We start from the raw sequence: 16091 nt of genomic DNA on the forward strand, positions 1-16091 counted from the left end.
TTTATAAACAAGGTAAAACCCTTCGACTGCTATGAAACTTTCTAGGCAAGTTATTATGCGCACATGTGCCCGCCATTACCCATACATAAAAAAGCTTTTCCAATCAATACACGACATGTGTACCTAAATATTAAAGATAACGACGATTTCATTGGGAATCCAACCAACACATCGTAAAACACTGCACGTTTTCATCAATAAACTCACATGAACGTGCATATGAAAATTATTTCTTTCGCCATAAACTTAATCAATTTAAAAGTTTCAATTATTTAAAATTCAAATTACAAATTTAAAAAATATATATTCAGACTTAAAATGAGATCACCTATACAATGTATAACACTTTATCATGAACTTCAAGACGCTTGCATCATGCACACCTATGCTGCGAATTCCTCACCAGGCTCGTAAAGGTCACTTTATAGCCTTCACTCACCTGGGGGGCAATTGTTATGCCCTGTATAACGGATCTTACAACTTACCAATGTTTAGTTCACGAACCTCAACTTGGCGAACTATGCACTTTCACACTTATGGTGGTTAGTTTGTGAACCTCAACCAAGAGAACTATGCATTTTTGTTAACATTAAGGCTGAATAAAGACCATGTGAAAATCATGCCTCATCCTAAGACATTACATCAAAGTCACTACCAAGGGTATCAAATCAAACTTCCACATCAACAATCTTAGGACACAAAGCCAAATTTGTTCTCTACTATAAAAGAGTCGTGCAAATAGCTTACAGACTCACAAAGATAACCTACCAAATCTCTTTCTCTCTCGAGATAATTGAGACTTCCTCCCAACCTCCATTCCTTTCTTCTTTACCAAACCATCATCTTCTTCCTTTTGTTCACTCCATTGATTAACAAAATTAAATCTCAAATTTTAGCATAATAAAAGAGACTGAAACTATAATTAGACAAATTTCTTACAATTCCTAATTAATAAAAATGTAAATATATATATTTTTTAAAATTAATTGCATTTTTTAAGAAGAAATTAATGGTAGTTTTTAAGAAGTAATAGTATTTTTAAAGGATAATACAATTTTTAGCCCCTAAACTTGGCAACTAGGTCCACTTTGGTGCCTAAACTTGGAACTAAATCTATTTGGGTCCCTAAATTTGGATACCATTAAGATTTGGTGATGTGACTAGTGTTCTTGGAACATGACTTGAATAGTCGGTCGGACTAGTCCAAACAAAAGTGTTAAGCCAATTATATTGAAAACTGCACGAAACCAATAAAATTGAAAATTACGACAAAAGTTAGTTGTTGAATCGATTTAATAATTTTTCATGAATTTTAATTAATTTTTTAATTATTTTTGGTCTAGTAGTTGAATCAATTGAACTGGGAACCAATGGTTAGATCAATTCAATCATTGGTCGAGTTATTTGAATATAATATGTGACACTCTAATATTATACTACATCATTACCTGAAAATTTATATAATTTTTTTTTTAATTTTGAAGTGATAATGTGGCACAATCTCAAAGTGTCACGTTATTGAACTTTATAATTTTCAAATTTAATGACCAAAATACATTTAATTATCAAATTCAAAAATTAAAATTTAAGGGTGCAAAATTATATTATTTTTAAAAAATAAGAAAGTAGATTGTAATGAGCTAATTTTTAGAGGTATTTTTAAGAGTGGTTTAAGTTATTCAATATAATATATTATTTAAAAATATAAAAAGATAAAATAGTTGTTAAGTTTTTTTTAAATTAATCTTTTATTAATTGAATTGGTTTTAAATTAACTCAAAATACATTAATTAAAATTGAAAATGTAAGAAGGCAAACATTCTCATTTAAAGTTAAAATATGCTATAATCTATGTACTTTTTATAAATTTAGAATTTTGTCATTATATTTTTATTTTTAAGAATTTAATTCCTTTACTTTTCAAACTTCAAACTTTAAGTCCAGTTGTTAATATTGTTAATTTTTATTAAATTTGTTAGTGTAACATTTTAAAATTAAAAAAAATCACATGATAGACATGTAACTAAAAATTGAGGTTAAAATGAACTTGAATTCAACCAAAGAATTTCAACAATATTAACAATTGAACTTATATTTTTAAATAAAAAACTAAATTCTAATTATATGAAAACTACATGAATTAAAAACATATTTTAACCCAAATTCAATTTTAAAGATGAAATTAACATAATTTAGCTACTTTAAACACAAACTAGGTTAGTTTGCTTGGAATAATAACATTAAAATATGTTGACCAAACTAACCACAAAAAGACTACCTTTAGTTTCTGACGACCAAGATAATCCAGATGGCATTTCAGTCATTCTTATTACAAATTCGCCTCCCACTTCGTTCATCATCCAATGTAATATATAATTATTTACATAAATTTTTTTTCTCTCGATTTGGAGGGCACCTCTCGAAAAGCTAATCACAAAAACCTCTTTTCTTCTTAGCATGTTTTACTAGTAGTTAACATATATACACTAAATTCCATATATTATATATACTAAATTCCAGTGCCATATCTATTGTTTCGGTTGCCACATTGTCTTAAATCAAATACTTCGAAAGCTATTTACTTGCCTGCAGATTTCTCATCAGGTAAACATGAACAAACTATACTTAGCTTCTCTTTTTATTTTTCCCGTCCTATTTCATCAAAAGTTTCAGTTTTTTTTGCATGCACAAAGCTACTCTCTTTCTTTGATATATACGTATTGCATGTTCTTCTTTTTATCCCTTCGTCTTGTGGTTATGATCAATGTTATGGTTGAATGATTAATGGGTTTTGGTGTTTTTGATAAATTCTAATACAGTGATTATAAATTCTTTGGTTTTTTATTTTTTGAAGTTATTGGGTTTTTTTTTTTTTTTGGATTCAATTGGGTATCTATTTGGAGGGCTGATGGGTCCTGCGAGAGGGTTAAAGAAAAGAAGGAAGATAGAGAAGAAGCCTGAACAAAATGCTTTTGCTTCTTCAGAGAAGGAAAGGTCTATTGATTGGTGGGATGAGCTTTCCAGGAAGATGAATGGTATGCTTTTTACTGTATCAAACTCTTTCTGAATTTCTTGACTTTTTTTTCCTCCTGTTTTTAACTTTTTATCATTTTTTTTTGAACTGTTGCTCTAGTTGATCATTCATGGCATAGAAGATGTTTGAACTTTTTTGTTAGCAGTTGATTGATATTCAGTTCGGGGGATGAATTTAATTTTGCAAGTTTTTTAATGGCTTTGCCATTTATATGATATTCAAGTTATTTAATTGCATATTCGGTTCGTTGGGTTGAGTTCTATTTTGGAATTTTTAACTGGCTTTCCGATTTACATTGTATTCGAGTTCTATTGTTGATACAAAGAAAATGCATCTGGGAACATAAAAGCAGGATCCCTAATCTGACTTTCAAATGGTTCTTTTCACCTAACACTTTTTTTTTTCCTTATATAATATATGTTATTAAATGGGAAAGAGGATAAGGTTTTATGTTTTGACAATGCTGTTGCTCTGCTTGCCAGTTTGAATATGATAACTATTTGAATCTCAGAATACTTAAGTTGCTTCAACTAGCTAATGCAATTGAAAAACGGATTCTTAACTCACATTTGAGGTCGAGGTGCAAGGCTTAAGTTTACAATTAAAGGGGGACTTTGGTAGTGAGAAATGGAGTTGGAAATAAAAGGGGCTGCCTGTTGGCTTGCTCTAGATAAGTTTTTGGAAGTAATTGTAGATAACTCGAGTATTAGTTTGTAAGTTGATTTTCCTTAGTTTGTATGTGCTAACTCTGTTGTGCAGTAGGTCTCTTGGACTATTGTTTTTGTTCTGCCAGAAACATGCCATTAACAGTTCGAGTAGTGTTTCCTTTTCATGAAAACATTGTCCTTCACATATCCTTCACATATATGTAGTTCCTATTTCTTCAATCATCATATTTTGATTGGAAATGCTGAGAAGGCCGCAAATCTCGTATCTCATGAACATGAAAAGTTAACTGATAAAGTAAAATCAAATTAGTGATTCTTCAGGTTATATGCAGGAACTATATTCCCTTCATGTGTCTTGATTCAAATTCTCGGTTGTGGAGTTCAAACCAACAATGCCTTGTTTTGACAGCTCAAAACTAAGGCTTAATATGATCTGACAAAAATGTCACTTGTTAATGAAAGAATTTTAGTGCTAAAACCATAAAAAATCTGCAGAAGGCACTAAGAGCAAGTACTGCTGTTGTGAGCATATGATTTGGACATACATACTCCTCTACAAACATATATATATATGATGTTGAATTAGTTCATGTAAAATGTTGTCTCATAGCTAGAGGATGGATAATTAGTTGCTAATCCAAGGAATGGACTACTGCTTCCTGCTATCGTTATTCTTCTTCTTCCTTATATCTGTTTTGCTTTCTTTGGTTGTCTCTTCACTGCTGCCTTCTACTCGTATTTTGTCAAAACTTAATGCACCGTCCAGTTCATGTTAGCATTGGTTAATTATGTTTCAAGCAGGATGTTTCATAGGTTGAAACTTGTTTCTCTGATGTTCAAGCTGTGTGTATAATGATATCTTCTCGTAACATTTAGTTTTAGCTACAGTTAACAATTGCCATTATAAATTGACTAGTGTTGTCAACAATCTATAGTGTTTGTTGGTTATGAAAGATTAAGAACCAAAAACATATGTCGGGTCAGGAGAAAGTAACCTTTGCTTGGCAAAGTAATCGTAAATTAGGTTATTATGTACTCCCTAACCTACCTGAAGAGTTTGTTATGGAATTCGAACATAGTATAGGAACTAAATCATGTTCAATGCCCTTTTTCCATGATCATTGTTTTCTTGTATCCATCAGAACAAAATGACGAGGACCACTTCATATTCAGTAACTTATCTTCCTTTTTCTCTCTCAACAAAATGTTAATCATCTTTGTGATGATAAGTAATAGGAGACCAGATTCGACAGAAGATGTCATGTTTCAGCTTTATGCGCAATGTTTTCATATTCAACAGATCATCTACACCAACTTTTATGTTTCGTATATGCAGATGCTGCTTTCGTCTTTTTGACTTTCTCTCTCTGTAGGTCCTCAATCGCCATCTAAGGGTCCGGATAAGTTCAAATCTGTTTTCAAAATTTCCAGAAGAACCTTCAACTATATATGTTCACTTGTGAAGGAAGATATGATGGCTAAGTCAGGAAGTTTTACATTTTCAAATGGTAAACCTGTGTCTTTCGAAGATCAAGTGGCTGTAGCTTTAAGGAGGCTAAGCTCTGGTGAATCGCTGGTGATAGTTGGTGACCTGTTTGGGCTGCACCACTCAACCGTCTCACAACTGACATGGCGGTTTGTGGAGGCCATGGAAGAAAGGGGTCTTCACCACCTGCGATGGCCTTCGACTGAAGAAGAAATGATGGAAATAAAATCCAAATTCGAAAAGATTCAAGGTCTTCCCAATTGCTGTGGTGTGATTGACACTACTCACGTTATGATGTGTTTGCCTTCATCGGACCCTGCAAGTAAAGTATGGCTTGATCACGAGAAGAATCACAGCATGGTCTTGCAGGCAATCGTGGACGCTGAAATGAGATTCAGGGACATAGTCACGGGCTGGCCAGGTAAAATCGATGAGTGGTTGGTTTTTCAGAGTTCGAATTTCTATGAACTGTGTGATAAAGGGGAGAGATTGAATGGGAAAAATTTTATGCTCCCTGAAGGATCCGAAATAAGGGAATACATAATCGGAGATGTAGGCTATCCTCTACTACCCTATCTCATAATACCATACGAGGGGAAAGAACTACCCGAGTTAAGAGCTGAGTTCAATAAAAGGCATTCGGCAACCTGGCTAGTAGCACACAGGGCATTGGCTAGGTTGAAGGAAATGTGGAAGATCATCCAAGGGGTAATGTGGAGACCTGACAAACATAAGTTGCCAAGGATCATCCTGGTTTGCTGCTTGCTTCATAACATCGTTATCGACTTGGAAGACGATGTGCAGGACGAAATGCCATTGTCTCATGACCATGATTCTGGTTACCGCCAACGGGTTTGTGGGTCTGTTGACATCAAAGGTGTACACATGAGAGATAAACTTTCTCTCTACTTGTCAGGGAAATCACCACAATAATTGTTACCCCCATTTCTGATTCCTGATACAAAGATGTTTAAATATGGTCTTTCACAAACATAGACAAACATTTCATTGAAGATGGCTTACTTTATGTTTAATTTAACATTGTAAAAGCTAACAGTATCATTGCATTTTTTTTTTTAATACAAGGCTCCTCAAATCATAAGTGATGATTGTGATAGTATGGGAGGAAATTAGATAGTTTCCATAGTTCATAAAATCCAAAAACAATGGATTTTGAGTATACAGCCACCTTGTTCATTGTGAGGGTACATATACCCCACCTACAAAAACTGAAATTAATAAATCGTTGTGTAATTTAATCCCATTTGAGCAAGTAAACCTGAAGGAACAATTTCACCATTTTCTTTTTAATATTATCTAAATTTTGAAATCTAAAAAAGTGGAGAACTAAATTCCTGGAAATAATAGACTTATCCATGGGTTGGGTCACTTGGCCCGCCCAAAAATTAAAAGGGTTTAGGCAAAATATAAATCCAAAAAATAAACTTAGATAAAAAGAAATAAGACCCATTTAGAAAATAGTTAGACCTTGGATAAGGTTTTTCGGCTCAAGCCCTGCCCAAATTTGCAAAAAAAAAAAAAATTGTTGTTTTGCTGTTGTTTTTTCATTGTTTTGTTGTCATTTCGGTTTTCACTATAATATTATTATTGTTTGGATATTTTATAACTCTTATTTTATTGTAGAGGCATTTGTTTGTTAAATTATATTTATTTTAGTGTTATTTAAGTATAAAAATTTTTAAAATTATTTTCAATTTGTTAAGAAACATTTATTTTAATGTTTTTAATATTTTTGATATATTATATTTTTAATTTTTTATATAAAAGTAAAATAAAATAATTTAATACTGTGAGACAGGACAGGGCCCAGACTTCAGGATCTAGCCCAGCCCATGGATAACTCTAAAATACAGTGACCAAGTTATTAATTTTCAAAAAGTACAGGGACTATAGACACATTTCAACAGCCAAGAAATTAAGAAAAAAAGACGCTACTAACTTAGCAACACTAAAGTATGGGCCTCATCTGGCCCAATCTTTGGGGAAAAAAAACAGAATTCAAAAAGCTCCGACCTACCGGATTCGAACCAGTGACCTAAGGATTATCAGTTAGATTTAACCACTACAGTCCTCCGCTCTACCAACTGAGCTAAGGTCGGCCTTGAGAGAGCTTTTCAACACTAATTTACATCAACAATAAATTTGCTACAGCGACCACTTTAACACAGCTCACTGCTCAGATTCACCACGTAAGGGATTACAGCATATCATTCTTTCAACTCGGGTTTCTCTGTAGATCCAAAGAATTCCCAGATCTAAATAACCATTCAATCAATTGTGACTCTACTTTTTTTAGATTATGATTCAGTCAAACACAATTTTTTTTTTTTATAAAAAGCGTAGGCAGAGATTGCCCAAAATTAATGTGAATTGAAGAAAGGAAGATTTGAGTATAAATCTTCTACTACTCCAAAGATGATTCAGTTGACAAAACCCCAATCAATTTACAGACGCATCTTGTCGAAGATCAGATGAAACCACCAATACAAAACCATGCTATCTCTGACCTATCAACTATCAACATGCAGGCAGCAGCACAGCAGATAAACTCCCCCAAAATTACAACCAGGTCGTTTGTACTTGAGGCTGTACCTGTGTTAACTAATTCTCAACCACTTTGACTTCTTCACTACGGTATTGCCATTAATCCAACACCGTTTGGACAATTCAAATATAACATATATGTGAATTAAAATTTAATTTATTGCATAAATAATTTAAATTTAATAAAAAATGTTTAAAATATATATTCCACATTATAATCTTATGAAATAATCTAATTAATATGATTAACACTCAATTAAAACAATTTAAAATTTAGTGATTAAATTAGACTTTAAATCATTCTATCTAGCTACCCTATTTTCTTTTTAGTTTGCCATGAAATTTGCCATAATCTTTATTATTTACTTTCAATAGTCAAAAATTGCAGGAAGAACATTACATTATAATATGCAACAACAAAAAAATGGGGGATCCCCTCTTTGGCTGGCTGGTTGAGAATTCTAATATTTTATTCAACTATAAGCTACTCATGTTTCCTCAAATCTTTGACTTTTCTATCCCTTTTTTTCTTTTCACATATTAATAATTAAGCTTTTGTATTTTTATTATATTCAAACTTAAACAACCTCACAACATTATTCATATTATCAAAAAATAATTACAACATTACCATATTTTTCTTACCATAATTAATTATGATGATTAAAAGAGATGGAATAATATTTGGTATATTAATAGTGGAATTTTTAGATTCTATGAGTAGAGTCAGTGGTTGACAAATATCTTACAAAGATATAATAAAATATTTTTTTTAAAAAGGGCACATGACAATTTTATTAAAATTATTTGTAAAATAAAAATATATACTATCAATATATTAAATACTAAAATAATAATATAGTCATATTTCGAACAAAAATTATAGAAACAAAATTTTTATAATTAATTATGTGCTCATATTCACATTACATAATTGATGCAGTTTGAAACTAAGAAAATTCTAGCGAATTGTTTAATTCACATTTAAAGGGAATCTCCTATTCTTGTTTAAAAAAGAAAAAAAACCGAACCCATATTATGACTTATTGGATGAATGTTTATATTTCTCAATAATAATTTTGATTCAAATTACTATTGTACCATGTTAAGTAATATCCAGTTGTAGTTATAGTATCAGTTAAGTAGTGGTTAGTGATTGTTATATAGTTAAAGATCAGTTAATTAGTCGATTAGCTTTTTGTATAAATATTCATGTATAATTGTGTAACACCTTATACCTGACCCAATCACCAAATCTGAGCACTGAATGATACCAAGACCCAATTAAGTTAAAGAGATTTTGAATTCTATTCTTATTTCATTCTTAAATGCTTAATTTACACTTTAAACTATATCAAGAAATATAAGTTTTAAAAGTTTTCGTCCTACAATCTTAACAGTATTTACAATTCTAAATTTAAACTTTAAAATTGTTGTATTCAACTTAATCCTTGAGGCATGGCCTCTAACGGAGCATCTCTATATGCATGTACGACTTCCACGTCTGTCCCTCAAATACGGCGGCGCTTGACTTGGTCCCTTTTCTTGATGTCCCAACCACACATTGTCTTGCAAACAAGTAGCAAGCACGTAAGTTCAAATGAATTTAGTGAAATTCTGCAAAGCAATGGCAATAATTCAAAATCCTTAAGAAACAAAGTTTTAAGTAGAGATTTCAACTCTCTGTCTATCATTGGCCTTCCACAGATTTCACGGTTCATCACTGGCGAATTTATTCTCTATCCTGGACGTAAACATGACCTTCACGGAAATGATCCTCTATGGTTCTAGCCTGATTCTGCCTCATCTTAGATTCCCTTATACTTTGACAGGTTTACCCTCTCACAAACCACCATACACTTGGGAATAAAGTTCGTTGCCTACTACTGGCTGACTTGCACTTATGTTCTTAAATTTGAATCCTTATCATGATTTGTTCATCCCATACTAGGTTAGCTTTAAAAATTTTCCACTTTAACTCACCTTCAAATCCAAACCCACAGATCTAATCATGAGGTTAAGCTAACTGATCAAATGCCCCATTATCCTGGTGGATTCATACTTTACAACTAACCCTAAGCTACTAGTTCACCTTGTTTCAAACCTTTGAAATTTTTAATTAGCAGATAGTTCTTAATAAATCATATCTTTCGTTACTTCCCGACAAATTGTTCACTCAAGGTAGCCCTTGACAGAACCTGTTTTTGGTTAACCTCTATCCGCTGACCCTTAAACTTAGGTTCTGCTTGATTATTTCACTATCACCCCCAATTTCGATGTACTCGCTAAAATTCGCAGACTCATACCTCTACTTAGTTATTCCTCGTCAATAACTTACTTGCATTCTTAGATGTTCCTACTCGCCTTTCTTATCTTCATAATTTGGTTGATCATTGGGTTATCATGTTTACCCGTGTTCTCAAATTTGTCGTACTCATCTATTCATGTTACTCTCTGAGTGGATCATACTTCAATCTCCCTTACCTTATCCTATCATCTTCCTAGCCCAACATTTTTTTTGGACTTCACTTGGCACCATAGTTGAGCTACTAACTTTCACAGTCTAAACACGTGTTTAACGTCCTGGCAAACTCTATTAGCTGTCATAGTCGAGTTATGGTTTTACACACCTTGTAACCTTATTTGAATGTTTTGGTAGACTCTATTGGCTGCCTTAATCGAGCTATGGTCTTACACCTTATAACCCCATGTTTAATGTCTTGACGGGCTCTATTGGTTGTCATAGCCGAGCTATGGTCTTACACCTTGTAACTTCATGTTTAATGTCCTGGCAGATTCTATTGGTTGTTATAGTCGAGCTATGGTCTTACATCTTGTAACCCATGTTTAATGTCCTGGCAGACTTCATTAGTTTCCATAACTGAGCTATGGTCTTACACCTTGTAACCTCATGTTTAATATCCTAGCGGACTCTATTGGTGTCCATCGTCGAGCTATGGTCTTACACATTAAACCTCTTTTGAGGTGTCACCCCGTAGGAGCTATATATCGTCGTCACGGTGTCGCCCCATAGATCCTGCAAACCGTCATCGCGATGTTTCTCTATGAAACCTATCCCGAAGGACCAGTTGATAACCGTCATCACGATTTCATTCCACAGTACAGTCATACTCCCTTGTATGCCCTTAACAATTCACTTTGTGGTCTGAACATAATTCTTTTCATACCAGAAAATGGTATTCAAGTAAAACACTCTTAAAAATATATTATATCATATTTTTATACATGTTTATTTACTTGTTTGTGTAACAAGCGCTAATTTTCATTGAAAGGATCATCTAGAAAGTAGTTAAGTGCAGGTTATAACCCTTACAGTGATGCAAACCTTTATTTTATTTTTGTCATTAATTTTCATTTCTTTGACTGAATTGCAATTTTAATAATTCTATGGGTTTTGAGAAGCAAGTTCCATGGCAACTTATATATATTAAAAATGGCTTAATGCTTGCCAATTGCTACAAGAAATAGGTTTTTTAAATAGAAAACTAGAGATTTTTTTAAATACCTGAATTAAGTTATTAAAAAAATTGGGGATTTGAAATAGAATAAACTAGAGTACTATTCTTTTAATATTATCCACTAGTTGCATTACTTAGTGTACTGTACAATCTATAAAGCGTGTTGGAAGTTGGAATCTCATGTTTAACCATGTTTCAGTCGAAAACAAAGAGAAGACAAATATTAGGAAATTAAATAATGAACATGCATTGTTGCACGTGGATTTGATAGTTCTACCCTCCAAAATTTGATATAATTATCCCATTTTATAATAAAAAATTAACAATTTAAATTTATTTAATCTAAAACCAAATATTTAGAATTTAAAATATTATAAACCTAAAATAATTTAAATTTAAAATAAAAAATTTTAAATAATCTAAACTCTAAATAATCCAACTTAAAAATTCTGAACTTAAACCCAAAACAAAACTAAATCAAAATCAATTTAAATTTATAATTGACTTAAACCGAACTAACCAAAAAATTCAAAACTAGAACTGTTTATGCAAACCAAATCAACTTGAGCCAAAAATCAATGCATGTCATGTCCATATAATTGTGATAATTAATCAAAGACGAAACTTTTTAAAGAAGTTTAATATATGTATGAATAATTATATATGTACAAATTAAAATTTTACTAAAAATCGAAATATATCATGATTCAAGCATTTTTCGTATATGACTAGACTTAAACCCATAATAAATAAAGAAAAAATCCACAATAAACTCGCATCAAAATTCCCAAAAACGCTTTCTTTTTCCTCGTCCAAGTCATTGTACTTAAAGTCATTAGCGTCAAATCTTAATTTTCCTAGTAATTATCTTGGAAAAAATATGAATGTGTACAAAAGTGGTTAGGTATAGGGTTTTAAGATTCCATAAACATCAATATTAGTCGTAAATCAATGGGAAATTGCTACCATTGGTTTAAATGGAAAAAGAAACTAAGCGTGACATGGAAATCTCCTTCCAATTATATGTCAAACACACTGCTCTAGTCTTTACTAGTTAATGGATTGCATTGATTATAGTGAACACGTGCTTGGAAATATTCACATTAAAACTAGGGGTAATAGCTAGGAAAGTGATGGATTAATTATGTTGGGAGATTTGGCCACCAACCCAAAAGGTGGAGGAAACTAAACGGAAAAAATTAAGTGTAAAAAAAAAAAAAAAAAGAGTGTGAAATTAAGAAACTCACCCTTTGAGCCAGACCGCGTTGAAATAACAACATTATATATTAAGATGATTTTGATTAATTTAATCTTATTGTATAACTCAATTACTATTGATGTTGTTGGACTTTACGTGAACTTAGGGTTATAATCTTTCTTAGATGAATGTAATTAGTTAAGGGATGGGTTATAAATTTTAATTTTTTTATATTTTCAACAATTTATATCATAATTTTATATTAATATTTTTTAATTAGTTTACTGCATCGGAAGGAATACCATTTCTTTCTTCAGTCGAAGTCTTTTAGCTACTTCTTGTCCACTTTCTTTGCACGTTCTCTCTCTTTCCATTTTAAACCTTGTTCTTACAATAGTCACTTCAACACTCCCACGCGTCACTAACGCGTGACCGACAAAAATCATTTTTTTTTCTTTTTTAAAAAACAAACATCAATCTTGAAAATGCTGGAAGTTAGAATCTCAATGTTTGGCTTATCCATTATGTGTTCATCTTATAATATATGTTGTTGGAATCGCAGAACCCTCTATTTACTTTTGATAAGTATATATGAGCTGCAGAATTAAGTTAGAATTATCTTAAAAGTAAGAGGTTTTGAGTAAAAGAATAGGTTTGAAAAATAGACTTAGATAAAAATAATGTCTTAATTTTTCTGAAAATAATTTTCTAATATTATTTTTTGTTATTTTACTATTATATTATTATTATTATTATTTTGTTATTATTGTTTGGATATTATATAACTCTTATTTTATTATTAATTTTGTTATTATTTTTAAAGACATTTACATTAAATTGTAACTATGTTAGTTTTATTTAAGAATAAAGATTCTTTTTAATGTGTTTTCAAATTATTAGGATACATGTATTTTAATATTTTTAACGTATTTAATATATTATATTTCTTAAATTTATTTTTATATAAAATTTTAATATAAACGAGTCGGGTTGAACTCAAATTTAGCATTATTATCTAGATTGGGGTTGAGCAAAATTTTAAATTCATTTATTAATTAAACTCAAATTTAAAAACGAGTTTAATCTTTAACAATGACCCAATTCATAATTAGGTCTAATAGATTATTAATTATTATAAAATAATTTTTCTGTGTTACATAATGTTTTTTAAAAACTTAATTACTAAGAAAAGTCCTCTCTTTTCAAACTACTACTACTAAAAAACTATCATTCTATCCAAAAAAAATTATTAATTTATTAACTTAAATTATATTTTTATATTTTTATTTCAATATAATCTAGTTCTTAATTAAAACTCTTTAATTGACTACACATTATTAAAAAAGTATTTTTATTAATTAAAATGTTTATAAAGAAAATAATTAAAATATTTGAGTTATTTAAAAATTATTTCTAATAATATGCGAACATGAACTACTAATGTACCACTAGGCAAGAACAAACTAAACAACTTGAGCAACAAGTAAAAAACTATAATTAAAAAAAAAAAAAAACATAGGAGTGTGGTGTACACGCGCGAACATGTGTATGAAATGCAAGTAACATAACACTCACAACACTACGAATAACAAATAAGTGTCTAGAATTTGTAAGGAAGGTTCCTCCTGAGTTGCCTCAAAGCGACTCTTTCTTAACCTGCTTGGCTACGCGGTGACGCCAACGTGCTGAAGATGGCGGCTTCAAATTTTCCATCACTCTTTTACTTTCTTAACCCCCAAGTTCTTTTGAAATCTATAAATACAAAACCCCCAACCAATGTTCCTCTCATCCAAGTTTCTTTTCAGATTTCAACAGCAAAACCCAAAGTTTCATACTTTACAGTGTTCCAAGTTTCAGTTTTTTTATACAAGTTTTCAGATTAATGAAGAGAGGCAGAGATATTGATGCGATGGATATGGCAGATTGTTTGATGTTATTATCGAGAGTTGGGGAAACCGACCGGGTTGCTGGTCGTGTCTTTGCATGCAAGACATGTAATAAAAAGTTTTCATCTTTCCAAGCACTTGGAGGTCACAGGGCGAGTCATAAGAAGCCGAAGCTAACGGTAGTAGACAATGAAGAGTTAGCGGTTTCGCCTAAGAAGCCGAAGACCCACGAGTGTTCGATATGTGGGCTGGAGTTCGCCATTGGTCAAGCTCTCGGCGGTCACATGAGGAGACATAGGGCTGCTCTGAATGACGGGTTGGTAACTCGGGATTTGTTGCCGGAGATGAATAAATCGACCGGAGATGGTAGGGATCCATCTATAGATTTGGGTTTGACGTCTTGGGGAGTGGATTTGGAGTTGAAGCTGGGGAAAGTGACACCAACTCCGGTTGTTCATTGTTTTATATAGGATTAATACATGTGGGTTCATATTATTAGAGCACGGTATAGGTAGATAGGATTTGATTTTAACATTCTTTCGTTACTTGTATATTGTTTTTGGTCTATTTTTTACTCCATTTTTACTACATTGTTATTCATGTCTTATTTTTATATTAAAATTGATAATAAAATTAAAAATATAAAAAATTCAATTAATAGTATTGAATACAAAATTAAGAGAAAAAGGAAGTTGGAAAAGCACATAAGAGATTTTTTTTCTTTATTTAATTTAATGTTGCTATCAATTTGGTTATGAAATTTATGAACATATTTTTATATGTGAAAAATAAATAGAATAAAATAAATAAAATAAAGAACACACAAATTTTACGTGGAAACCCTTTCGGGAAAAACCACGGCAGAGGAGAAGAAAATTCACTATGTCGAAAAATTTGACTCAAATACAAGAGGAATAGACTATGTCTATTTATAGGCTTGCAAAGCCATATTCTAGTAGGATTGAAACACCTTATCCTAATCAATATAAAATAGATGGAGTTTAATAAGGTTTAAAACCTTATTCTAAAATAAAATAAAAGAAGTCTAGTTCTATATGGATTTTACTTTTATTTTATTTTCCATCGTATTTTATTTAAATAAGAATTTGGGTCACTTAATTCTAACAATCTCCACCTTGACACAAATTCTCAATGAACAAGTTCTTCATCGCGAACTTTCAATAAACAAGTTCTTCACCTCTTCCAAAAAACCCTTAAGGGTTTAACTTCAACAATGAACACCAACCAAGTCTAAGCAATGCTCAAACTTGGTTATAGGAAGTGACTTAGTCATCATATCTGCAGGATTTTCATGAGTGCTAATTTTGCTCACAACAATATCACCACGAGTAATAATATCACGAACAAAATGATACCGAATATCAATGTGTTTTGTTCTCTCATGAAACATTTGATCTTTTGTAAGAAAGATGGCACTGATTGTCACAAAATCTTCGTGCTGATTTGAAGGTCTTCATTGAGTTCACTAAATAGTCCCTTCAACCAAATAGCTTCTTTACAAGCCTCATTAATCGCCATGTACTCGGCTTCAGGTGGTAGACAAAGCGATCGTAGTTTGCAAAGTGGCTTTCCAACTAATTGCACAACCTCCGATTGTAAAGACGTAACTTTGAGAGAGATCTTCTTCTATCAAGGTCTCCGCAAAATCAGCATCAACATACCCTATAACTCCATCTTTAGTTTTTCCAAACTGTAAGCAAACATTAGTAGTGCCTCGTAAGTATCTTAAAATCCATCGAATCGCTTTCCGGTGT

The 16091-nt window shown here is 31.6% G+C and overlaps 2 protein-coding genes and 1 non-coding gene across 3 annotated transcripts; 2 read left to right on the plus strand and 1 right to left on the minus strand.

Annotated features, from left to right (window-relative positions):
• Positions 1 to 2358: 2358 nt before the first annotated feature.
• Positions 2359 to 6273, plus strand: LOC108462938 (protein ALP1-like). Its single transcript, XM_017762854.2, has 3 exons — positions 2359 to 2604; positions 2855 to 3035; positions 5076 to 6273. Exons 2-3 carry the CDS (start codon positions 2909 to 2911, stop codon positions 6119 to 6121), a joined length of 1173 nt encoding a protein of 390 aa, XP_017618343.1. The 5' UTR covers positions 2359 to 2604; positions 2855 to 2908; the 3' UTR covers positions 6122 to 6273.
• Positions 6274 to 7216: 943 nt separating this feature from the next.
• On the minus strand, positions 7217 to 7308 carry TRNAY-GUA (transfer RNA tyrosine (anticodon GUA)). Its single transcript is given in 2 exon segments — positions 7217 to 7252; positions 7272 to 7308. It is a non-coding gene; the product is annotated as a tRNA-Tyr (tRNA).
• A 6870-nt stretch (positions 7309 to 14178) lies between these two features.
• LOC108463449 (zinc finger protein ZAT12) lies at positions 14179 to 14965 on the plus strand. The gene has a single exon (XM_017763386.2). It carries the CDS (start codon positions 14313 to 14315, stop codon positions 14784 to 14786), a length of 474 nt encoding a protein of 157 aa, XP_017618875.1. The 5' UTR covers positions 14179 to 14312; the 3' UTR covers positions 14787 to 14965.
• Positions 14966 to 16091: the final 1126 nt, after the last annotated feature.

The sequence above is a fragment of the Gossypium arboreum genome, chromosome 1 (genome assembly GCF_025698485.1).
Source record: "Gossypium arboreum isolate Shixiya-1 chromosome 1, ASM2569848v2, whole genome shotgun sequence".
Taxonomy (NCBI): Eukaryota; Viridiplantae; Streptophyta; class Magnoliopsida; order Malvales; family Malvaceae; genus Gossypium; species Gossypium arboreum.